Below are 25,409 nucleotides of genomic sequence, written 5' to 3' on the forward strand. Positions count from 1 at the left end.
TGTGTGTGTGTGTGTGTGTATATATATATATATATATATATGTGATGTGAGCTTTGAAAATTTGAGAGAGCATTTTTCCTCTGAAGGGAGGCAGGAAATGTGACTTGTAACATTTAAACTGAACCTCGAGGAATGAAAAGGAAATTTAAGGCATAGGGAGCCACATAAACAAATGCATGGGGACATAAAATGTATTTTTCCTGGACTATTGTTATTCAGCTTTGGCTGTATTAAAACACCAGTGTCGTCTTCTTTTGAGTGTTATCTAAATGATTTATCCCTATCAGCCTTCATTCAGATAGACAAACAATAGGGGAATGGTCCGACTAATGAAAATTGCTGTGTACATGTATGAAACTCTCTCAAGCAAATCCTTCTGGCTCTGGTCATTATTTTCACACTATTATCGTACTTATAAAATTTTTTAAATGACGTATTTTTTTAAATTATTATATGTTGTGCCAAGAGCTATCAAAGGTTATATTGTTTTCTAGCATAATGTTGGGAAAGAGACCTAGGTTTATAATCAGGCTTGCAGTCCAGATTTTAGAAATGAATGCTAATGTTACTTTAGTAGCTTTTTTTTTTTTTGACAACTAAATTTTTATAGGCATATTTTGACTTGGAATAAAGAACAAAATTTTAAAAATTGGAATTGACATTTTCTTTTAGTAATAATATCAGATTAAGCATTAGTAAACCATTTCAGGAGATAAGTAGAATTTCTTACTGTGGGTAATTATCTGTGGCTTTAGGCTTATTTGTAACTCTGTCAGCCTAACAATAGGTGATTAAAAGGGGCAAGTCCAAACCACAATTCCACATCTGATTCCTGATCATTTATGACAAATAGAGCTACTAGTTCTATCTTGAGCTAAGCAGAAGAAACAGACCTAGTAAACCAAGCAATATTTATTTGCTTGTTTGAGACAGTTTCGCCCTTGTTGCCCAGGCTAGCGTACAATGATACTATCTCGGCTCACTGCAACCTCTGCCTCCTGGGTTCAAGTGATTCTCCTGCCTCAGCCTCCCGAGTAGCAGAGATTACAGGCGCCCGCCACCATGCCTAATTTTTTTGTATTTTTAGTAGAGAGGGGTTTCACCAAGTTAGCCAGGTTGGTCGCGAACTCCTGACCTCAGGTGATCCACCAGCGTCAGCCTCCCAAAGTGCTGGGATTACAGGCGTGAGCCACCACGCCTGGCCACCAAGCAATATAGTTGCTAACGTATATTGGCTGTTACTATGCCCGGGTAGTCTTGGAAGCATGTTACGAGAGGAAATTTATTTATTTATTTTTTTGAGACATAATCTCTCTCTATCACCAGGCAGGAGTGCAGTGCCGTGATCCCGGCTCATTGCAACTTCTGTTTTCTGGTTTCAAGCAATTCTCCTGCCTCAGCCTCCTGAGTAGCTGGGACTACAGGTGCGCACCACCATGCTCAGATAATTTTTTGTACTTTTTAGTAGAGATGGGGTTTCACCATGTTGCCCAGGATGTTCTCGATCTCTTGATCTCGTGATCCGCCCACCTTGGCCTCCCAAAGTGCTGGGATTACAGGCGTGAGCCACTGCGGCCAGACATGAGAGGAAATTTTTACAGAGCTTTAGCAGTAATAACGGACTTCGTCTTACAAAAATCTTATTTGGTTGGGTACTCGTATTAACCTCATTGCATAGATGAAAAAGCAGAGTCCTAGGGACCTATGAAGTGGCAGAGTTAGAATTCGAACCCAGGCAGTATAGCTCCGGAGCCCCATGCTTAATCCCTCTCACCACCCTCTTGTTGGTGTAACCCTTGGATGGTTTTCATTTCCAAATCATCTTGCTTTCTTATGTCCTCAATGAATGTATTCGAAAAATTCTATCAAGTTGGTTGATTTATTTAATGTCTTCTAAGCAAATACATAGTAGTCTATTGGCAGGGAGTGGTGTGTGTTTCATTCCAGTATAACCCCAGCACTTTGGGATGCCAAGGCAGGGGTATCACTTGAGCCCATGAGTTTGAGACCAGCTTAGGCAACACAGTGAGATGCCATCTCTAGTGAAAATTAAAAAATAAAAAATTAGCTGAGCATGGTGGTACATGCCTATAGTCCTAGCTACTTGGAGGCTAAGATAGGAGGATCACTTGAACCAAGGAAGTTGAGACTGTAGTGAGCAATGATTGTGTCACTTTATACCATCCTGGGCAACAGAGAAAGATGCTGTCTCTTAAAAAAGAAAAGTAGTGTATTATGTGTGCTACATTAATAAGTTTATTAATAATAGCTCTCTTATCAGAGTAAGTTAATAATTCTTGAGCTTTTGAACGAAATGTAAATAGGATATTTTCCATATTTGGATCTTTCTTCAATTCTAACTTTGGAGTAGGCAGCTTGCAATTTTGGAAGCAAAATTTTGTCTTAAGCATATTTTAAAGTTGAAACTTTGTCACCTTGTTAAATCTTCCTTCAGCAACTTTGAAGGACAGTATTTTTAGGGAAGAGGAGGAAAGTGAGTACCAAATTTTGGCAGTGTTCACCGCATGTCTTAAACTCCACTGAATCTTAAAAATTAGGTGAGAAGGAATTGTTTTATAGTATCATTTTGCTCTTTTTTCTTCATCCAGGATGAGAATTTCTTGAAATAGACGTGTTTGAACTTGTTCAGTCTCATTGCAGACATCTCCAGGACTGGCATTTCTACCACCAGGCTTTCTGCACCCATTGCTTGAAAGCTGCTTGTTTTGTTTCATGTCATTACTTTATCCCGTTGGCCACACTTGATACTATTTTATACTTATCTCCTTTCTCACTTAAAACTTTCAAATACCCAATTTTAAACATCTGTTGACTCAAGAGAAATGCAGTTGCTTCTCCACTCTCTTTTCTTTCTTAGTAATATTTCCTCTTTACAAAAATCCTCGGAATACATTGGTGACCAATGTTTGAACACCCTTCTATTTATCTACTTGCCTCATGCTGAAGTTTCCTTAGCTCAAGGTAATCCCGCACAGCCACTGGAGTCCTCAGTCATAGAGAACAATGGATGCCCTGACCCTTTCCTACATTTGCCTCTCAGAGAGCTACTGTATAGCCAATCCCTTGCCTCCTGAAGAGTTGTAGTTATCCTGTTGTATTTATCTCCCTAAATAGTTACAATTACTGTTTTCTGACTTTTTCAGTTTCATACGATTGGGTTAATTTTTATGTTCCCCCAATGCATTTTATCTCTGTTTTACAACTTATATTTCATCCCTGTCTTATTTACAGTCTTTTCCAGTCAATCTAAATTGGAGCAAATGAGATCCAGCCCAGAGACAATGTAGATCAGGAAGCTTTGTGGTTAGCTGATAACTAAACCAGCTTTGCAGATGCGTTTGATGCTTTCCAGAGCACATCTCCTTTTTCTTTCTTTCCTATTTGAAATAATAGGAAATAGGAATCCACGCATGCTACCCTACTTATGTTGCCAGCACAGTCAAGCTTTTATTATCCCCTTCAGCACTTTGCTGTACCTCTGAGATTCAAGTAGCATAAAAAATTTTTTTCTGAATTGCTCAGATTTAACAGAGTACTCTCATCATGGGTACTGCGTAGAAGCAGGCATGTTTTTAAGGACATTTAAAGACAAAACTGTTGGCCAAATTATTCAAGAATATAATTTATAATTAGGGATTTTTACTTAGGTGAGTTTCATGAGGATAGAAAAAAAATTACGGTGGCCATATAGCTAGTATTTTTCAGAGGCAATCCATTTTAGAACCAACATAGAAGAAGGCATTTTCATACATTATATTATTTAATCTTCACATTGGTGATCTGGAAAGGCATTGATTTTTCATATTCTAGATGAGGAAATAGATGGTCAGAGAAATCAACATATTTGCTCAGCAGAACCAAAGTCATGTTTGTGGTTCCCTCAAGTCACATTCTCTCTCTCTCTCTCCCCCCCCCTTTCTCTCTCTCTCTCTCTCATTGAGTTTTGCTCTTGCTGCCCATGCCATAGTACAATGGCACAATTGCAGCTCACTGCAATCTCTGCCTCCCAGGTTCAAGTGATTCTCTTTCCTCAGCCTCATGAGTAGCTGGATTACAGGCCTGTAACACAAAGCATGGCTACTTTTTGTATTTTTAGTAGATACAGGGTTTCACCATGTTGGTCAGGCTGGTCTCGAACTCCTGACTTCAGGTGATCCACCCGCCTTGGCCTCCCAAAGTGCTGGGATTACAGGCATGAGCCACAGCACCCAGCACACATTCTCTTAATTATATCACATGTATTTACCTTGATATGAAGGTGGAGTAAAGAATGCCACATATAGTATAGGGATATATAGTTAAGGTTTAAAGACAGAAACCACAGAATGAAGAGGAGTCAGGAAAAGTTTCTGAGAGGTTAGAAAAATGTGTAATGTTTCTGGTTCTTCACTTTAATAGTCCAGCATTTCTAAGAATGTTTCTTATTTATGAGTTCCCTGAAAGTGAAACAACTTCGTTAACAGCGACAACCTCTTACACTTTTCTCTGTTGTTTCACGTACTTAAATGGAAACTTAACATTATCCAGTGTGCCTGGAAGCTTGGGCTCTACTTTTGTTATGGCAAAAGCTGGTTAGGAAATGGAAGTCTATATGTGTCCTGGCAATTTTGCCAGTTAAATGATAGTGCACCTGATACTGTGATTCAAAAAGTGTATTTATTTATTTGATTGTCTAGCATATGATATAGAGGCAGGAGAATAAGGTCTAGAGGCAAGGAAATGAAAGCCAATTGGCGCTAATTTCCTAAAGCTGGATTAAAAAGGAAAACACTTGGGCCTGGAGGCAGAGCCTCTAAGGTCAATTTGTGCTCACTTCCTAAAGCTGGAGGCAAAGGAGAAACCCCATCCCTCTATGCCTCAGTAACAAAGTATCAAAGGCCACTCCCTGCACCGCCTCCTTTTCCATTGGATTGCAGATGGAAAGGGCAAGTGCCTTGGATTGCCCTCGGGCCCCGTGCAGTCCGTGCCTTCACGTGCATAGGGCGCCAATTCACTCTGACCTCTAATTGGCCACAGGCCAAATCTTTCAATTACATAGTGGATAGCCAATCCGGACCTCAAAAGGGGTATTTAAAGCCGAGAAAACTTTGTCACCTGGGTCTTGCTTGAGCTGCTTGCTGGGGCCGGCTCCCACTCTGTGGAGTGTTCTCTAGCTTCAACAAATTCCTACTTTCACAGTTTCGTTCTTTTGTTACTTTGCGCAATTTGTTCAACACGCCAAGAACCCGGACATCTCACACTTCGGGCCTGCCTTCTGGTAACAATATGTCTATTATCTTTTAGCAGCCACTGTGCAAATACTATGTAAGAGGTTACATAGTCAGTTACATAGTTAAAGCTTTTTTAGATCTTAGGATCCAGCAGGGCACCCTATGCAACTGCGCTGACACCGTCTAACATGTGCTGTGGTACAAGTCCAGAGCTTCGCGTCTCTTAACCAACCCTGTGGTATCTGTGTTTGCTAAAATCTGAAAGACGTGCAGGCAGAAGACTGCCACAAAAAACGTGGGAGAGAGTGTCTCTGCTGTCGAGTAATGTGGGGGGATTCCCTTAGCGTGTTTCCTAACTGAGCCGTGTTAGTTCATTCTGACCTGCTCCACCCTCTCATGAAGCAATTCAGAATCATCTCAGCATCTGCTCAGCTCTCTCTTTTGAGCCCCCAACACTATCACCAGAATATGCCCCAGTTAGACCTTGTCTCTTCCTTAATGGGATCCGCAGGGCTTTGAACAAGTGGTAAAAGCAATCAGTGCTAAGGTAAGGGAAAGGTTTTTCTTTTGTCTATTTTTTTTTTTTTTTGTCCCAGCCATTTCTTTAATTCCCTGATCGCTACCTGCAGACACCCTTTTTCTATTTGTTGATGATGCTGTGTTTGAAGATTCCCAAGTCTTCATTAGAACCCTTCTATCATTTTTTTCTGCTTTCACTTTTAATTTTCCAGAAATTTTGAGCTGTCATAATTTTGTTTTTCGATGATAGTATAGATATCAAATAATAAAAATAGTTCTGTGATTTCAATTGCATCTTGAGGGTCAAGAGACTGAGAAATTGCTAACCCTCTTGAACAGGTATTTTGATTTTAAAATATTGCTGCAATATTTTGATTTTAAAATATTGCTGCAATATTTGGGTTTAAGAAAAACATTGTCTATAATATGTCCTAGATACCAAAGTATATTTAAAAATAATAAAACATATGCTTTACAATATTAATTTATGTGCTTATATTTTTTATGCATGCATATATATGATAATATATATGCTCTATGTTAATATTCATTTATCCATACTTGTTATATTGACTACTATAAGTTACAAACAATCACAGAAACTATTAACTTCCCAAGTGAATCCATCTTGAGTCATCTCACAAATAGAAACCAACCTTGATAATTTTAAAACACAAATATGCCCATTATCTTATCAATCTCCATTATCTTCATATTTTTCCTGGCTTTAACATATAATGAAATCTTATTTTTTCCAATGTAGTTGAATATGCAATTTAAAAATTATTCTATTTTAAATAACTAGATCAAAATGATTCTAAAATTACTAAACTGATATGACAATGTTTTTTTTTGTTATGGAACAGCTCACCTGAGTCTAAAAGTATAATGAAACACAGCTACATCTATATAACAAATGATTTGACTGAGCACAGTTACTGCAGGGAGTTGAAATAATATGGAACAAATAATTATTTTTTTCTATATATTTAATTTTTTTCCTCATATATTTATATGCAAGGCATATTAGTCTGTTCTGATGCTGCTAATAAAGATATACCTGAGATTGGGTAATTTATAAAGGAAAGAGGTTTAACTGATTCACAGTTTAGCATGGCTGGGAGACCTCAGAAAATGTTAAATCTCAGTGGAGGGCATATTCAATATTAACTGGATATAAAACTTGATTTGCAAAAAGTAAACATGTTCTTCTTCACATGGTGGCAGGAAGGAGAAGAATGAGCAAAAAGGCGAAAAGCCCCTTATAAAACCATTAGATTTCATAAGAACGCACTCACCTCACTCACTATCATGCAAACAGCATGGAGATAACCGTCTCCATGATTCAATTACCTCTCACTAGGTCCCTTCTAGGATGTAGGGATTATGAGGACTACAATTCAAGATGAGATTTGAGCCGGGACACAGCCAAACCATTTCATAAGGTTACAAATGTATTTTAAGAAGAAAGGTATTCATTAACTTGAGAACAAAAACTTTGCTTATTTTCCTTGTACAGACATATAAATTTTAAAACTTTTTCCTCCCAATTTTCTTAAAAGATTTATCTAGAATGATGTACCTTATTAGTACTCACAAACTCCTTCACTGTTAGAAGCTTGCTTATTATGACTGTGTTCCAGAATACATATATTATAGAATTAGCACATCAAAGTATTTTTCTAAATGGCATTTATTTGTTCAAATGGCAGCAGTTTAATTGAATTTCTAATGTTAAAATTCTACCAAGCAATATAAGTGTTAAACACAATTTAAGCATAGGTGTTGACCTCTGAAATGTTTAAAATTTGCTTGGTGACACAAATATAATTCCTTGAATAAAAATAAGATGTAATTAATTGCTAATTTTTTAAGTTCATAAGTGATAAAAGTATACAAAAAATAATTCTCAATAAAGGCTGGGTTTCTTAGGTATAAATCCATAAGAAAAAAAAATGAAGAATGTAATTGACTAAGAAGCATGTATAGGACTCATGTCACTGCAAAGGAAAAAAAGCTACCCATGCAATATAGAAGGGATTAGAAAACTGGATTTTCTGAGCTGGCTATGTTTTAATTAGCTATGAGAAAATGATGTCATCACTACCTTTCTGAGCTCTGATTTTCTCATCTGCAAATTAAAATCTTTGCATCTGATAATCACTAAATTCTCTATTAGCTAGAAAAGGTTCAAGTATGCGGAATAATTTGCATGAAGGGACAATGATAAGAGAGACAAGTTATATGGTCAAGCCATGAGAGAAGTGACCCCATTAGAGAGGACATATTAAATATTAACTGGAGATAAAGCTTGATTTGTAGCATGATATCAGATCATATAGGGTTTTAAAATCAGGCTGATGAGTATAGATTTGATGTGAAAGTAAATGTGTACCCACTGGACCTTTGGAGACAGAAGAGCTGCAGAATAAAAGCAGTAATTAACAAAGAGTAATTAGATAGTGAAATGGATGGATTTTCCCCCACTGATGGATTGGAAAAGGGAGACCCTGGGGTTAGAGAAGCCATTCATGAGGTATAACTAAGCTGGATGATGAAGTATATCCAGAATTTTATGATGGTCAAGAAGCAATCTCTTCCTGGTTGTACTTCTGATGTTATAGAGGACAAACATCTGCTCCAGTAATCACTTTCCTCATTTGTATGATGAGGGAGTGCTGGCCTCTCAATATAACTCTATAATTTTATAATTATCTGGAGACAAATTATTCTTCATATTGCAAAACAAAATCATTTGGTTTTTACCAAAGAAGAAACCAAATGGTAATTTATTTTTTATTCAATATTTGAAAATATGAATTTCATTGTGGATGGTGAAACTTTTTTAGAGAAAGCATATGTGTGTGCATGAGTCCCATATTATTTTTCTTATTTATAGTAGTATCGTATCATGTACTCTAAATCAATTAGCAACTGCAATTTTGTCATGTGGATTTTCTTATTTCACTATTTTTGTTGAGATCATCCTTTCAGTGTCACGTTGGGGATGACTGAACTACAGTAGATGAAATCGTTTCACAACACAGTTATGCCAGCTTCTTTCAAGATGCATTCTATAGGTCTTATCAGCAGGAAAACAGCTCCCAGTATGAGTGACCTCCAGGATAAACAGGAAGCCAGCTGTGATTGGAAATATCTTTTAGTGAATTTGTACAACCCAGAGGCAGTCATGAAACTTTAAGTCTTTGACAAAATACAAGTCAAATAGAAGGAGGAAAGGCAAACAGGCTTCTATGGGAAAGACATTTTGGTGCAAAATTTAATCCAAAGACAGTAAGGTTCTTCTTTCCTCCTCCCATTTTAGCATAAGACAAATGACTAATGCTAGAGAACAAAATAAGGAACGTGAACTTGATTTTTAATTGCTGTGGATTTCAGTGAGATATAGGCTTATCTGAAAGTTAAACTAGGCCTGGCTTGACATGTATAGGAATGAATAAGTAACTAAAAGGTTTATCCTTTTAGTTTAAGGGTTTGATTCATTTTATCTTCATCTCCAGCCTCCAATCCTCACTCCCCTTAAAGTGTATATCATCTAGGGAATAGTAACATATTTAAAAACATTTAGCTTAAAGTAAGTAATTAACCAAATGATAATTATATTATCTTTTGGGCTTTGATCCAGGCACTGTCCCTAGTGCTTTGGAGAATATGATGCTCTGGTAGGTTAGAGTCTAGTGATGAGAATGAGAGTAAAACACTTGTAATTATAATAAAAGACAGAGGCATAAGTGCTAAAATCTGAGGATAGTTCTGTACTGAGCATGCCTGGCAAAAGAGAACAAAACTAGAAGAAATCTGTCAAAAAGCATTTTTATAAAATCTCCTTCAAAATAGATAAAATACTTCAAATGGAGGCAAAGTTCCAGCTCTCAAAAAGAAGGGACAAAAAGTATTTGTCCGCCAACACTGATCCAGACTAATTGATTTGTATCTTACTTCCAGTTCACATATTCAATTCCCCCTGAGTCTGTCACACCTACCCCATTTAGATTCTAACCTTTCGCCTAAGCCATATTTCCAGTTATCTGTGGATAGTTCATTCCATTTGGATATCTAGTATTAACTCTAACCAGACAAGTAGAACTCTGTATGGGACATGATGGCCCTTAAGTTATTTGCTTTCTAAATCAGCTCATCTCTGTCGTTATAAATATCAGATCCAGGGCTACAAAAACTGGAATTTAATTATTTCCTTTTCTTGCCTGTTTCTGTAGCATCTTTTCCCATTTTAAGGGTCTGTTTCAGTCTGTCACCGTATACCCTCAGTCTTGCCACAACTCCACACCTCTCAACTCCTGGAACATTCATCCTTGTGCAGGCCTTTGTTCCTCACTGGAGTTACCATGCTTCAGTAGTGACTTGACTTCTGAACAGAATTGCCACCTGTACACGGAGTCTTCTTTGGAGTTCCCCTCACATATGCTCCTGGCTGTTATTTTGTGCTAATCCCATTGCAATGGGACTGACTTCATGAGCTAGCAATTGCTGCAGTTGCCCAGGGTCCCAGACCCAGAAGGGCATTGCAATTGTTTTAACGTTTTACTCTTGCTGTCTTGAAATTCTTAATAATTTTTGGACAAGTAGCCCCACATTTTCACTTTGCATTGGGATCTACAAATTATGCAGCTTTTCCTGTATCACAACATTAATGTTTATTCACATTGTATTTAGTTAAGAGTTTTTCCAGGAACTGTCGTTATAGTTGGATTCCAATTACCCTTCAAGCCTTCAATGGCAATGCCAACATCAGAATCGAGTTTTTCCTAGTTTTTCAGGAACTAAAATATAAGGATTTTAAACATCATTTTCAATTATTACACCCTAATCATTTTCTACAGAATAATTTTCTATTATCTTGCTTGAAGATTCTATCAGTATTATTGAGCATGTCTATGAAATGTTTGGCAAGGCTTACGTTGAAAACCACAATCACAAATTAGTTTTAAAGAACCTGGTACTGCAGATCTAGTTGGTTTGACATTGAAGATGTTGTCCCTTATCTCAACCCCCAGAAGAGAAATTGCCTTCAGCTCTCAGTGCATAGGGGAGATATGTGTCAAATTAATATGTTGTTATTGATGACAAAAGTGATATAATTGATCATGTTTTCATTGTAGCTTGGGTTGTTTAGATATTCATAGTCAAACTGTAAATAAAACTCTGTCTCCTCACTCCGTCCTGGCTCTGATGCTCTAATTTTTGTATGTATCTATCCATATTTTTGCTTTATTATATGTATTCATTTTAGCAATCTCAAATCTTACATGCCTGTCATATGTAAGTGCTCAATAAATATTTTATGAATGAGTTAGGCACAATACAGGCAGTATTCCATGATAAAATGCATTCCTAAAAATATGTGTCAAATACCAAAAAACAAATGATAGGTTATCTTCTCTGAAAACTGTAAAATAGTATTTGTTAATTATATTTTGACTTTTAGGCACAATCTTTGACTTCATATTATTGGCATTTATAAAAGCTCTTTGTTCATTTTTATTTCAATTGACATAACCAGTTTGAGGCATCAGATTTGACACTGAGAAACCACCACCCTTACGTATTGCAATCTTGTGCTTTGCAAAAATTATAGTAAATTTATGATACCTAGACTTTAATCATTTATAAGTTTTTCTATTCTGCTTCCATTAAAAAGATGCAAACAAAAGAAACAACAATCACATGATTCTGTGCTATGGTACCCTCCAAAAACTCAACTATTGAAGGGTAAGCAGGTCCTAGATAATTAACTGCTATGCAAATGATAAATCTGGACTATAAAAGTCCATTTAAAAGTGACAATACATAACCTTAGGAAGTGAGGTTACCTAAAAGTTGAGGATCTCTGTACAAATAATGCATTTAAGGAAGAATATCTTATTCCCTCACCTACTCCTTTTTTCTTTCCTTCTGAAAACTGTTCTTGCCCTTTTCTGAACGCCAGGTTTATTTAGATCTTAATTATTATTTATTTGTTTTATCTTGGCTTGGTTATGTTTCCCAAACCCAGACAAGTTCAGACTTTTTTCTTTTTCTTTTCATGCCCTACCACTTGGTATAGTTTTAGCTATATGACTGACTGACTTTTCAATTTACTTCTTTTCATAAGGATAACAAATTTGATATGGACATGTGTTTTTTTTTTTAAAGAGATGGCCAAAAGGGATTCAGATCAGTATAGGTAATGCTATCTGTGTGCCATTACTGGGGGGTGGTTAAAAAGCTGGTCCAAATATAGTGCTAGTACATTTCAAATATAGTGAGATATTCATGTCTTTGTAGTATTGCTACTTGAATGCAACAGAGGGCTGGTCCAGTTCCAACATTTCCTATTATCTGCTTAAATTCCTTACTCTGCTAATCAAGAAGTTGAAATATGAAATTCATCAAAAATTCTTTATTCAATTTCAGAATATATAAAAATTATCACACGATTTTAATGTAAGAAAGTATATCAAAGGCAACTGATCAAACTGAAATGTTGTATTCAGAATAACTGAAAATATTAGAATTGCTTATATTTTTAGCATTTTATACAGAGAGTCTGCTTCATAGATATGTTGCTATTTATAGATAGCAAACAAAATCTATTAATGTTCCTGAATAATTAATCAACAAGTTTCATTTATAGCAAGAAGCAAATGAAGAAGGTATTAACATTCAGGATACACCAAACAGAAAGCATAGGGATCTTTAATTCATGGGTGAATGAAGACGGAAGCAACATGTTGAATACTGCATTTTTTCTTTCAAATTGATTTCCGTATTGTATATTATTAAGTTGATACATAGTAAAGAGATTTCGCTCAATTCTCGAGTCCCATCAACCTCTACTACATCTTTAGTCACACACACACCCAGAAACATGCACACATATTGTATAAAGAGTTGGCATGGAAAAGGTCATCAAAGAGAAAATATTCTCCCCATTAGTTATGATAGCTTCACTACATATGTTTTATGGGTGGAAACATTTTCTGTTTGGGAAAAAAAGGTTAATACTTTTCTGATTAATCTTATATAAAAAAACACGGCCACATTTATATTTAATACATCTAAACGAGGATTTCATGCATCTTAAAGAGGATTTCTATTCTGCCGGATTTGTACCAGAGATAATAATAGGCTTAATTTGTATCTTATTTTAAAAATTCATCAAAGTATTTTCACACCTCTTCTCTGATTTGAGCCTTTCTACTGCCTTGTAAGACTGGTTAAGTGTGTGTCCTAATCCATCTTTAACAAAGGAGAAAATTGAGGCACAGAGAGTTCATGTGACATGTCAGAGACATGCTTTAAGTAAATAACAGTCCTAGATAGAGGTCATGTACTATGACTCTGTCTGCTTCCAGATTATAAAGACCACTCTTGACCATAAATGCATGTTCATACAGAGAGGTGCGAAGCAAAAATCATCCAAATTTTAAAGATGTGTGCTGGAACTTCATACCTGGAGATTTCTTCCAATTTAGACCGGATGTGATTCCTTGACATACCTATTTTTTAATGTGATATGTATGTGACTTTGAATCTGGTTAGCAAGCACTATTGGACCTTTAGTCATTCAATCATCCAATATTTTTCTCTGTGAATTTTGCCTTTCTGTAAGTTGCTTGTCTTCATAACAGGTTGTTCCACTTTATTAAATTTGCTAGTCATTTCTTTATGGTATATTTTTGTTGAAGTAGTCAAATGCATTGCTCTTTTTCTTATGTCACATAGAAATATCTTCCCTCAGTTCAAATTTTTAAAAATCTACAATTGAATAACAAGTAGAACCAACCCCCTTTAAAGAAAACTACGACATTTTTCTCAACAAAGTAAAAATCAATATGTAGAAGACAATATCTAAATGAATATAAAACATAGGACATGCTGAACATAACACATAAATAATGCAAATAAAAGGAACATCATGTTTCAATTCTACAATTTATAAACATAGAACAATTTTATAAGCAGCATTGTTGAAAATGAAGAGAAATGTTCATATTTATATTACGTTGGAGAAAGTATTGTTGATACAATGTCTTTGGCATTGAAATTGGCAATATTTCTCAAAAGCAAAATGTATGTTCTTTTTGGTCTAGAAATACTGTTTCTCAGGTATAGATAAATCAGTGCAATGTGAATGTTTAAGCATATATATCACAGACTTATTTATAATTAGAATAAAAGGAGGCCATCTAAATGCCTTTCATAGATAAGTAGCTAAATAAATTATGGCACATGTATTAAAAAATTATGATGCCTCTATAAAAAAGAAGCACTATTTATATATCCTTATATAAAATAGTTTTCATTGTATATTAGGGCTATTAAATTATAATTAAAGGTATATATTATGTTCCTCATTGAATTTAGAAAGATGTATAAAGGAAGAAGGAATACGTATATGCTTGTATTTATACAGACAATAGTGTAAAGTTAAATAAATTATTAGCTGATGCATTTGAAAAGGAAAACTAGAAGCTCGAGGTGGGAAGAAAATTAAATTTGTACTATATACATCTGTACCATTTAAATATTTTACTAATATCTTTATTTGTTAATTTTCTAAAAGGACCAGATGATTGAAAATCAAAAACTTTAGTACTGAAAATAGTTGAAAAATAGAATAAACTTTAAATTGTTAAATAGACCTTTTCCAATTTAGTTTGCATTTTTGTTATCATTTGAATCATATGCAACTGATACAACAGATCTAGTTATGTTTTTAAAGATCAAATATATTTCTAGGATGATCCTATCATTTCTTTTCCAAAGAAAAATATAAGTTTGAGAATCTCTAAGCTATCATTTTCAGTTCATATTTCTCTAATTGATCCCTGCCAATTATGGGGTCCTGATTGAGATATAGAGTTTCAAAATCAGAGTATGTCAGAACTGTGAGGGACCCCAGATATTTTATTACCCAATCTTGGTTTGGGAAAGAAACATGGATCCAATAGAGTATTTTTTCTCCAAAATTAGTACATTTCACTCACATAGTGAAATTTAGGATTGAGTTAAAATAAAATTTAATGCTAAGTAATTTGAGACAGAGTCAGGAAATAGGAGTTTTTGAACCAACTATATATCAGGTTGCTGTCTGTCCTTGGACAAATCTCTTGCACTCTCTGTGATCCAGTTCTTGCAACTTAGAAATGATTGCTTAAAGTCAGTGCAAAGCCTGTTTGCATTTAGTCCATATTTACTGAAATGATTGGTGAAATTCACTTATCAACTCAGGAATTTACTAAATTTATCAGTCTCTGAATTTGCAAGAACCCTTGTTTTCCAGAGTTTCTGGATCTACATAAATGCTTCCGTCTTTCAAGCTATCTTAAATCAAATGAATATTTATTTAAAAAATCCTCCAAGCAGGACATTTTATGAGTTCTTATAAACATTTTCCTAGGTAAATAAGTCACATTTTCTCAAGTTCTTCAAACACAGTGAAAACCCACCTAAAATATTCTTTCTTTGATTACTTATAGCACCAATTGTCCAAGTTGCAATATGCTGTTTTTTCATTGCTTATTCCACAGAGGTTAAGTTTTATATTTTCCACTGCTTGTATCTAATTAGCCCTTGTCATTATAACAGTAGTTTCAGCATAAGAGTGAGCGAAAACAGATATTTTAGACTTAAAGGAACTTTCCAAATTGTAATTCAGACCAAATATTGAATTTTCAGTCATTGAGAAGTAGTAGTTGAGGTAGGAAGCAAGATGGAAAGCTGATAAAGGGGTATCTCTAAGGTTGGGGCTTTTACACCACCTGGACTATAATCCTACCCTCCTCTGCGGGGAGAGAAGATGAAAAAGTCAGCAGAATGTAGAAACTGACCCATCCCTCAGCAATCCAGATCCTTCTGTATATGCACCTTCAAGAGACAAATCTGATACACAAACATATAACTGGATCTGGAATTACTGATGCTAATAACTTTTTCTGTTCACAAGGAAAACCAAGGTTTAACTCTAATTCATTTTCATATTTTTGAAAATAAAAATGAAAAATTTATTCTCCCAGGTTCCTTGGCATATCTTTGGCAAATCACCTATACAAACTTACTTTCATTTGCAAAGTGAAGCCAACTTCCTTAGATTATACATTTTTTTTCTTCACTGTTTCTAAAAAAGAAAACGGTTTCAATAAATTGAAAGAGAAAATATCTGAAATATGTAATTTAAAGAATATCTAGACTGGGTCCAAATAAATTTAATGCTTGGAGCATACACATTTAGATTCATTTTCTTAAAGTGAGGTCATTACAGATTTTAAAAAATATGTCATCTTTATATAATGCCTAAGAGTTCATGAGTTAAAAATTGCTATTTAATATGTCTTTCTAAGATCTCTTAAATGAAATCGCCTATGATTAAATATCAATATTCTTAATAGTTTAAAACATTCAAATTTTATAATGATTACATTTAGAACCCATATTAATTAGCTATATCCGAAGCCTATAACTAAATTTTATTTTCCTGCAGGCAGAATTCACAGCCATGCGGGAGCAGTACATGCGGGGTGGGGAAGGCTTCATCATCTGCTACTCCGTCACTGACCGTCAATCATTTCAGGAGGCTGCCAAGTTTAAAGAACTCATTTTTCAGGTCCGCCACACCTATGAAATTCCCCTGGTGCTGGTGGGTAACAAAATTGACCTGGAACAGTTCCGCCAGGTGAGTGCCAATTTTATCTAGTAGCTTCTGTCTTTTGCTCTGAGGATGCATAGTACAAAATATGGCTGCTTTCCAAGGTTCACATTAAGAATTATGAGAAAGAAATGATGCATATGATTTTTCTAACAAATCATAGTGGTCCCATGGTAAATTGTGTTGGCCACTACAATATATTTCACCATATATGCTATTTTTCAAAGAGTCCTTACTAATGCCCCATCTCCTAGGATCTGGGGTTATATGCTGAAATAAAGTAGAAATGATTCTTGTTGACTTCTGAAGTGCGGCCTTAAGAGTTCTGCAGATTGTACATGACTCGGATTGTACAAAGTAACATTACTGAGAAGTGTCATGCAAATCAAAGTTTTGTAAATCTAATTCTCTAAATTGAGTTGCTTCGATATAAATTGAGATGCTTTATCTTTATTTTTATTGACCTTAAATTTGAACTGGCTTTTAATAGTTCATGTTCTTCCAGTTAATGATTTATTTCTAGCCTATTTAAAGTAGTCAACTAGTAAAACCTTTTGCTAATGTAGGAATCATGAAAGAAAATAGTTGTCTCCTATATTAAGGATATTATAAATATGGATTTTCACACCTAATACATATTAAGTTTTCTTAAATTGAAAAGATCTTATATAGAGTTCATGTGCACAAGTTGATTCTTAATGGGAAAAGTATTTCTATGATTTAGTGCAATGCATTTTTGTGGTGAGATTTTTATACATTTTGCTTGAGAATCTAAGCATATTAAAGTGGCAGCTAATTATTGTTTTAGGAGCTATAATATTTGTTCATCTCTTCTGCACCTGTTCTGTCTTACTTTGCTGTTTCCATTTCTCCAAAGTCATGCTCAGCATGATATGGTTGCATTTCTATGGGTTAATCACTCAAGTTTATCTCGTCAGTTAAATATGAATCTATTCTTAAATACTTGGCAGTTGGAGGCTTAGTAGCTGAATCTTTCCTATACTTATCTGAAAAGTGCAAGTGCTTTACTTTTCTTATGGCTTCTAGGAACTATTATGACAAAGCACACTCAATGTATCAGGTGATCACATGACCATTTTTGTTGCACTTCTAAGAATTCCTGGAAAACAAAAAACCTCTGGTGGGGTTTCAGTTAGGAAAGCTGTAAGTGACTCTGAAAAGCTAGTGAATTTGAAAACATTCTGAAAACTTTTTCAGGCCAAAATTAACTAAATTTTCTCTATAGAGAAATTTCTCTATAACTAAATTTTCTCTGATTGCTCTTCATGACTCCAAAGCTGGCTGACATTTACTTCTCCCTCACTCTCCAGACCCTGTCTTACCAGGCTCAAAGGTGATCTTTCAGGTCTCACAAAGGCATGTTTATCAGAACCCCATCTCAGCCTGGATAATTAGCTGCTCCTTTTAGATTAGCAGTGAAATGAATCACAATGATCACAAATGTCACTGAAATAAAAACTCAGGAAAATATATTCAGTTGAGTAACTGTGCAGATTCGACAGTCTTTTCCTTATAGATAAAAGCAAGTACTGTAAACAAGATAGTCACAGCAAGTGCAAAAACCAGGAAAACGCAAATTGCAATCTTTGTAAAACTGTCCATGTACCACTGTCTCCAACAATGAAGTGTTGATGTATAAATTTGGCTTCTGGCTGAGGTTGTGATAGAAATAATTATTCTTAAAACTGCAGAGTGGTTCTTCCTTAGCAAAATGATTTTAATTCATACTTTATTTTAATATTGTAACTGCCCTATGTAGTTGTAAGCCAAGCATTTGAAGAATGAGGACATCTGACAAATGAATATATTGATAGAAACTGACTTTACTCAACTATTGCAGCTAGTGACAAAATTAAGACTAAAATGCTATCACATTATACTCTTTTTGTTCCTCAGTATTTGAAAGTTAGGTTTCTGTTCCTTCGTGTGAAAAAAAAAAAAAAAAAAAGAAAAATAATAATGCTCATTCATCATTCATACGTGGTTTGCAGCTCAAAGGAATTCTGTGAGGATTCCTAGTGTAATAAAGTTAAACACTCAAAGATGAAATTACGCTGCTGCTATTGTTTAGTGGTGAGAGGCAAAGAAGTAGGATTATCACTAAGCAACTCTTATTCCTTATCAGCCCACACTAAAAGAGTTTGGAAGGAAAGAATCCTGATACTTAAAGCTGCCTCTTTTCATATTTGGAAAGATTAGGTTCCTATATTCTTAATGCATTTGGGGAAATCCCAAAGCTCTTTCTAAAAAAGATAAAAAATAAATAAAAATACAATGAATGTTAGTGTACTATGTGTTTATTGTTATTCACCTCCTTGAGCTAAAATGTAGAAGGACTTAAAGAATAATATTTAATCTGTGAAAAATATTCATTTCTATGATGATGATACTAATGATACATTTAGTATTTTCAAGGCTCTGTGCTGGGCACATTACACACATTATTTTATTTAATCCTCACTGCAAGACCATGAAGTAGGCTCCTTTATACCTATTTACATGAGTCAACTGAACCTCTAATACATTCAATAACTTGTTCAAGGTCACACAGCTAGTTAGAGTTGACAGATAAAACTCAGTGTGTTCTGACTTAAAATCTCAGTGTGTCCTATGGTTGGCCTACAAACAATTGTCATTTTATCATGAATTTATTTTTTATGTCAGCTTCTAGATCATAGCGTGCTTCTCAGAGCAATAGCATCTAATAGACAAGGAGGAACAGGAAGAATCAGGATGATAATTATTTGGGTGTGGTATGGGATGTTCCAGGCCATGGAAAAGCCAGGAATAGCCCCGAGTTGGCTTCCTTACCCTTTTGGTGTGAGGAAAAATCAAAATAAGGAAATAGCGTTCAAAACTACTGGAAAACTCTTTTATAACAGCCAAAAAAATCTGTCCAAAGCTTATCCAGACTATCCTAAAGCCTGTCTTGGCGGAGCACCATAGCTCATGCCTATAATACTAACACTTTGGGAGGCCAAGGCAGAAAGATCTCTTAAGTTCAAGAGTTCCAGACCAACCTGGCCAAAATGGCAAAACCCATCTCTCCTTAAAAACAAAAATTAGCAGGGCATAGTGGCGGGCACCTATAATTCCAGGTATTCAGGAGGTTGAGGCATAAGCATCACTTGAACCCGGGAGATGGAAACTGCAGTGAGCAGAGATTGCACTATTATACTCCATCTGGGCAATGGAGCGAGACTATTCTGTATCAAAAAGAAAAAGTCTCTTTTAATTTCTGAGCAGCATTAGGTTCTTGAGCTTCCATGGTCTTTGTCCCTATTTATGCAAGTCTTCCTACTGGAGAGTAGAAGGAGATAATCCCTGATTTCTCTTTTTGCAAAACCCAGACAAGCTGTGAAAAGTAGAAATAGTCTATGAATGAAATAAGTTTCAGGGATATGGGAGCTAGATTAGAAAGTTTTACGTAAATTGCAGACCACTAATGGTTTTATCCTGAAGATATCCTGAAGATAGATAAACCTCTTGGCCCAAACATCCGAATTGCATCTTAATTCTCAGCTTTAGGCCTTGAAACTCTGCTTCCCGCAGTCTACATAACTCTTGAAGTACTGAGTTGAAATCGTGAAAGGCCTTTATTTATTCTTTAGTGAGATATCTAATTAAATAAATCTCGGTTTCATTTCTTTACTGAGAGGAGTATTTGGAATTGTGAGAATTAGAAATTACTGGATTAAGAAAAGCATAACATCTATTTAGAGTTATAGCAAGCATCTACTTATCTTTGGACAGTGGTGATAGCTTTGGAATATAGTAAAGGAATGAGTAATCCAGTCCCAGTCCTCAAGAACTTTTCCATTCTCCTCAGGATCTATGCAAATGATGTAGGGAGAAAACTCTCCTAAACAATGCAATTAAATGTTGAATAATATGGCACAATCTATAAGTGCAATAGTTTTTGAAAACCAGGAAAGACCCATGTGGGTAGCACATTTGAAGAATCAAGATGCTGAATGAATGGATATCTTGACCAAATAGGAAAAATAAGGTGAATGGTGTCATTCTTTCAGGAAGAACTAGAAATACTCAATCTAGGGAGGAAGAAAGAAACCTAGGGTCTTAAGAGTGTACACAAGCAGTAGAGTGATCAGTGGGAAACTTGGAAGGTCAGTCTGCCTAGTACACACATATCAAGTATCCTAAGCATAATTTCATAGATAGTTTCTCTCTTGAAGACACATTTAATCAAAGACAAAACATAAATATGTACCAGAACATATTGGATATGGTATAATGCAGTAATTAATTGCAAATACGACTCAAACTTAAAAAATAAGAGTATCGCTTCTTTGTCTTTCATCGTCAGTGCACTGAAAAATTTATGTAAATGTATTTTCTAAATGATAAAGGCTTATTTTTTCGAAGGGAAAAAAGGTTCAGTAATTTACTCATTATTTTGAGATACATACTCAAATTCAACTAATGATTAATTATCCCTATTTATCTTTTCCATAGTATTTTGTAATGTTATTTAATTAAATAAATGTGAATATATTAACTTCAATTGAGACAGAAAACAAAACAAAGATTAGAGTTTTACATGATTTATTCAAACTGGTTGGTTGTAGAACTGGAATTTGAGTTTTCTTAGTATATATATATATATATGTTTTCACTAATGTCATGTATTTCATTTGATTAATTTTCCCAATGGGTAACAAGCACTCTTTTAGAATCTGGGAGCACACAGATGAACTTGACAGTGAAAATCTCTATATGTAATATTGTGAAGTTACAGTGGAGGAGACAGACAATGAACAATTTGAGTATGGGTATGTGTATTCTACGTGTACAATGCAAAACTAAAATTATACACACTTAAGTATGTATGCACACATACACACATGGGTACACAATTCTGAGTAGTGAAAAGAGCAAAGAAGATAAATGAAGCAAGGGAAGGGGTTGGCATACGGAGTGTAAGAGTAAGAGCTGTATTTTCTCTAGGGTGATCGAGATAGAGTCTCTATAAAGATGGCAGTGATCACAACTCAGGAGTGTGGGGAGGATTTGGATGAAGAGTATTCCAGACAGAACCAACAGCATTTATAAAATCTTCACGGTTGGATTTAGCTTAGCATGTTTGAGAGCCGTAATAGCTGGTCAGGAGGCAAAGTCAGGTTATATAAAGCCTCAAAGTTCTTTGGTAAGGATTTGGATTTAAGTGTGAACAATTGTTTAAAACATTTGAACAGAATTATGGTATGAATATGCTTCTATTTAGTCAGCCTTGCTGTTGGGTGGAGCAACAATGAAACAACGAGATGCGTTTGGTGGCTCTTTCATCAGGATGAGAAATGATAGTAGCTTGAGTGAAAGGGATAGCGCTGACTGTTCTTGAATTCCATACTTATACCGCACACTGACAGGATGGCAGGTGACAGGATTACAGTGAGGTTTAGAGACCTTTCATGTAGCAACATATTCTGCTACATTCATCAGTGGCACCTAAGGTCATTACTGCATTATCATGCAATTCACTGGGTGTCCATGATGGAGTCCTGATGACATTGTTAAGAAATGTAGTCAACATACAGAAACTAACAGATTATGTGATTGAAAGAATCAGATAGTCCTGGGTTTGAATTGTTACGCAGATGATTACTCTGTTCTTGGACAAATCAGTGGCAGACGCAAGATATGTACCTAAGTTCTTCAGAGAAGTACTTCCTGCCCAGCACAGGGGTAGGAAGATATAATTCATAGATAGCTTCCAGCCACTAAGTGCTTAAAAGGTCAGCCTCAGCTACATAGAGTCTCATTTTGCAGTCTCATTTCCAGTTGGGTGTGGGCATACATTTCCAGCCATTTCAGCCCAGTGTGAAATACTGACAGGCAAATTTTGCTTGAGAGCCCCCCCACTAGTTTGGTAAAGACTCTGTTGGGGTTGCATTAACATTCAACTTCTCCCTCTGCTCAACCTGCTTCCTTCTCCTTCCTTTCACAAATGTTGATTCCTAATAAACATCTTGCAGTCCAGACTGTCTCTGTGTCTACTTCTGTAAAATGGAATGATAATAACTCCATCGTAGTTTTTTTTGGGTGGAGCAGATGATATAATGTCAGTAGGTTATCTAGCACAGTGTGTGGCACAGAGTAGTGACTCAATAAAATACTGGGTGCTACTATCTTCATCCCTCATCTAGATTATTAGAATAGTCTTTGGATGATTATTATATTATTCTTCTAATATTATTTTTTCTTACAAATTAGAAACTGGCTAATCAAGTACATATGAATTGTGTGAAAGCTAACAGTAATTAATGTGGGTGAAGGCCTAGGGAGCTTTCTGATATACACTTCAGCATATGGATTTTGCAAGATCGATTTTGAAATTATTTCCCAACTTTTCAGCTGTCAAAGTAGCAATTCTTTAATAACTAAAATCTGCCTAGGAGAGCTTTGAAGAAATTATTGCATAGTATCTGAGCTAAATAAAGGCAAGTAATTTGCAGATAGACAATAGGCACATACAAAAGATTCCTGGCCATTCCAGAAAAGCTAAACTAAGTTTTAAATTTATGGAAAAACTCATCTTGGATGAGAACTGTAGTTCTGGTCTGGTTGATCCCAACCAGACCAGAAGAGATAGTACCACCTGCGAACTTCATTAGAAATACAAATTATTCAGGCCCCATCCTAGTTCTGGTAAATCAGAAACTCTGTGGGTAGGCACAGCAATCTATTTTAACAAATTATCTGGGTGATTCTAGAGTACAGTATGCTAAAGTTAGAGAGCCAGTGGGCTGAATATAAAATGAAGTACATGAAGGATAATTTTATTTCAAATCACTATGAGAGTATAGAACCAAAAAGTGTTTTAAAGGCCTTAACTAAAATATTTGAGACCTAAAAGAAAAAATATATATATACACACGTACAGTGTAATAGATACCTAATAATACAGGTATATATATATTATATATGCACATATATACAAGTATATGTATGTGTGTGTATATATATATATACTTGCATATATACAAATGTTTGTAAAATAATTTTAAAATAAAGATTAATGCTTATATTAAAAACAATCATATTGAAAGTGTTACAGATTCAATCTAGTTTCCCAGGCAAATTTGTCATTTAGAAAAATCTAAATTTCACTGTTTATGTTGCACATCTATACCTAAATAGACTTCCACTTGATAGTTTCCTGTTTCATTGGAAGAAAGCTTGTGTCTCCTCAGATTGAACTGACATTGTAACTGTTTGCCTCCCCTCTTTATTTAAATTGTCTTACACTGAATTGTTTGGTTTTCATGGATCATTGACTGCGTTTGTAAAATTGACAAGCCAGAAAAGTCTTTGGGAAATAAGCTTGTTTCTTCTAAGGAAAAGAATAAAGCAAAGCTGTTAAGGAATTGGACTGGTTCCTTGAAATGAAATCCAAAATTACAATACCACTCTTGACTGATCTTTTATAATTTTGAAAACCAATCACTTAAAAGAGATTCCAGAAAGAAAATAAATACAGAGTGGGTAAAGTTTTAAATTTTTTATTACCCTATCTATGATTTTAAGTCTCTGTCCTTTCCCAGGTATTCTTGCCTGCCCAAACCCTAACATTTGTGGAAAATTTCCCCAACTCTGGGCAGTTAGGCTTCTGACTGTACTCAATAATCGAGTGTATAGGGAGTGTGTGTGTGTATGTGTGTGTATAGTTATATGTATCGATGTAGGTGCATTAGACAATTCAAGGAAATACTGTAAATTCAAAAGAATGATATCCATAGGTTGAATTACAAATACTCAGAATCAGGAGCACTAGCCATGTGTTCATGAAGTGCTTTTTTTTTTTTTTTTTTTTTTTTTTTTTTTTTTTTTTTTAAAACTTTAACTCAACCACTTGCTTAGGAAATTACATAATCCAACTTTTAAAAATTATTTATAAATAATTACAGATGCACAAGAAGTTACAAACAAATGTGTTAAAAAAAACCCTGTGCATCCTTCTTTTAGCATTCTCAATGTTAACATCTTATGCAACTCTAGAATAATATGAAAAACAATAAACTGACATTGATTCAATACATAAAGTTCATTTCATCGGTTATACGTGTACTCATGCATGTGTGTATGTGTATAATTTGATGTAATTCTGTCACACGTGTAGCCTGCTTAACCACCACCATAATCAAGATACCCAACTCTGCCATTACTCTGAGGCCTGTCGTGTTGTTCCTTGTGCATCTCCTTCCTATCCTACCCCAACTCCTGGCAACTACTAGTCTACTACCGGATCTTTTATCTATGTATTTTATTTTTTGCTTAGTATATAAATAAAATGAGCTAGCATGCATCCTTTTGAGATTTTTTTTTTCTATATTATTTCCTGAATTACATCCAAGTTTTTGTTATCAGTAGTGTGTTTCTTTTTATTACTAAATAGCATTCAGATTTGGATGCATCACAATTTGTCTATTCACCCTTTCAGGAACATTTGGGTAACATACAGTTTGGTGCTATCATGAAGAAAGCTGCTATGGGCATTCATACACAAGTTCCTGTGTGAACATGAGCTTTTACTTCTCTGGAATAAATGGCCAAGAACACAGTTGCTAGATCTTATGATAAGTCCATTTTAGTTTTAAAAGGAAATGCCAAAGTATTTTCCAGAATGGCTCTATTCTCTAATATTCTCACCCTTGCCAGCATTAGATGTTATCACCATTTTTCATTTTAGTCATTTTGATCAGCATATAGTGATATCTCATTATGATTTTAATTTACATTAGTCTAATGATTAATAATATTGAACTTACCTGTAGAGGACATTCAGATAGCAAATATATTCATCTTTTCATGAGTATATTTGCTATCTGAGTATCCTCTACAGGTAAGTATCTATGCATGATTCTGAACATTTTCTTTTTTTTTATTTACCTTTTTAATTGACAAGTAAAATTATATGTATCTATCAGGTACAACATGATGTTTTGTTA

General features: G+C 35.0%; 1 protein-coding gene across 2 annotated transcripts in view; it reads left to right on the plus strand.

The window, feature by feature from the left end:
* RIT2 (Ras like without CAAX 2) overlaps positions 1–25,409 on the plus strand; it is a 373,167-nt gene that overhangs the window by 178,676 nt on the left and 169,082 nt on the right. For both annotated transcript variants that reach the window (XM_032245261.1, XM_032245262.1), the window contains exon 4: positions 16,255–16,446. In XM_032245261.1, coding sequence (XP_032101152.1) covers positions 16,255–16,446 — 192 coding nt within the window. The remainder of the gene's footprint in view (positions 1–16,254; positions 16,447–25,409) is intronic.

The sequence above is a fragment of the Sapajus apella genome, unplaced genomic scaffold, assembly GCF_009761245.1.
Source record: "Sapajus apella isolate SASKATOON/1434 unplaced genomic scaffold, GSC_monkey_1.0 scaffold57, whole genome shotgun sequence".
Lineage (NCBI taxonomy): Eukaryota > Metazoa > Chordata > Mammalia > Primates > Cebidae > Sapajus > Sapajus apella.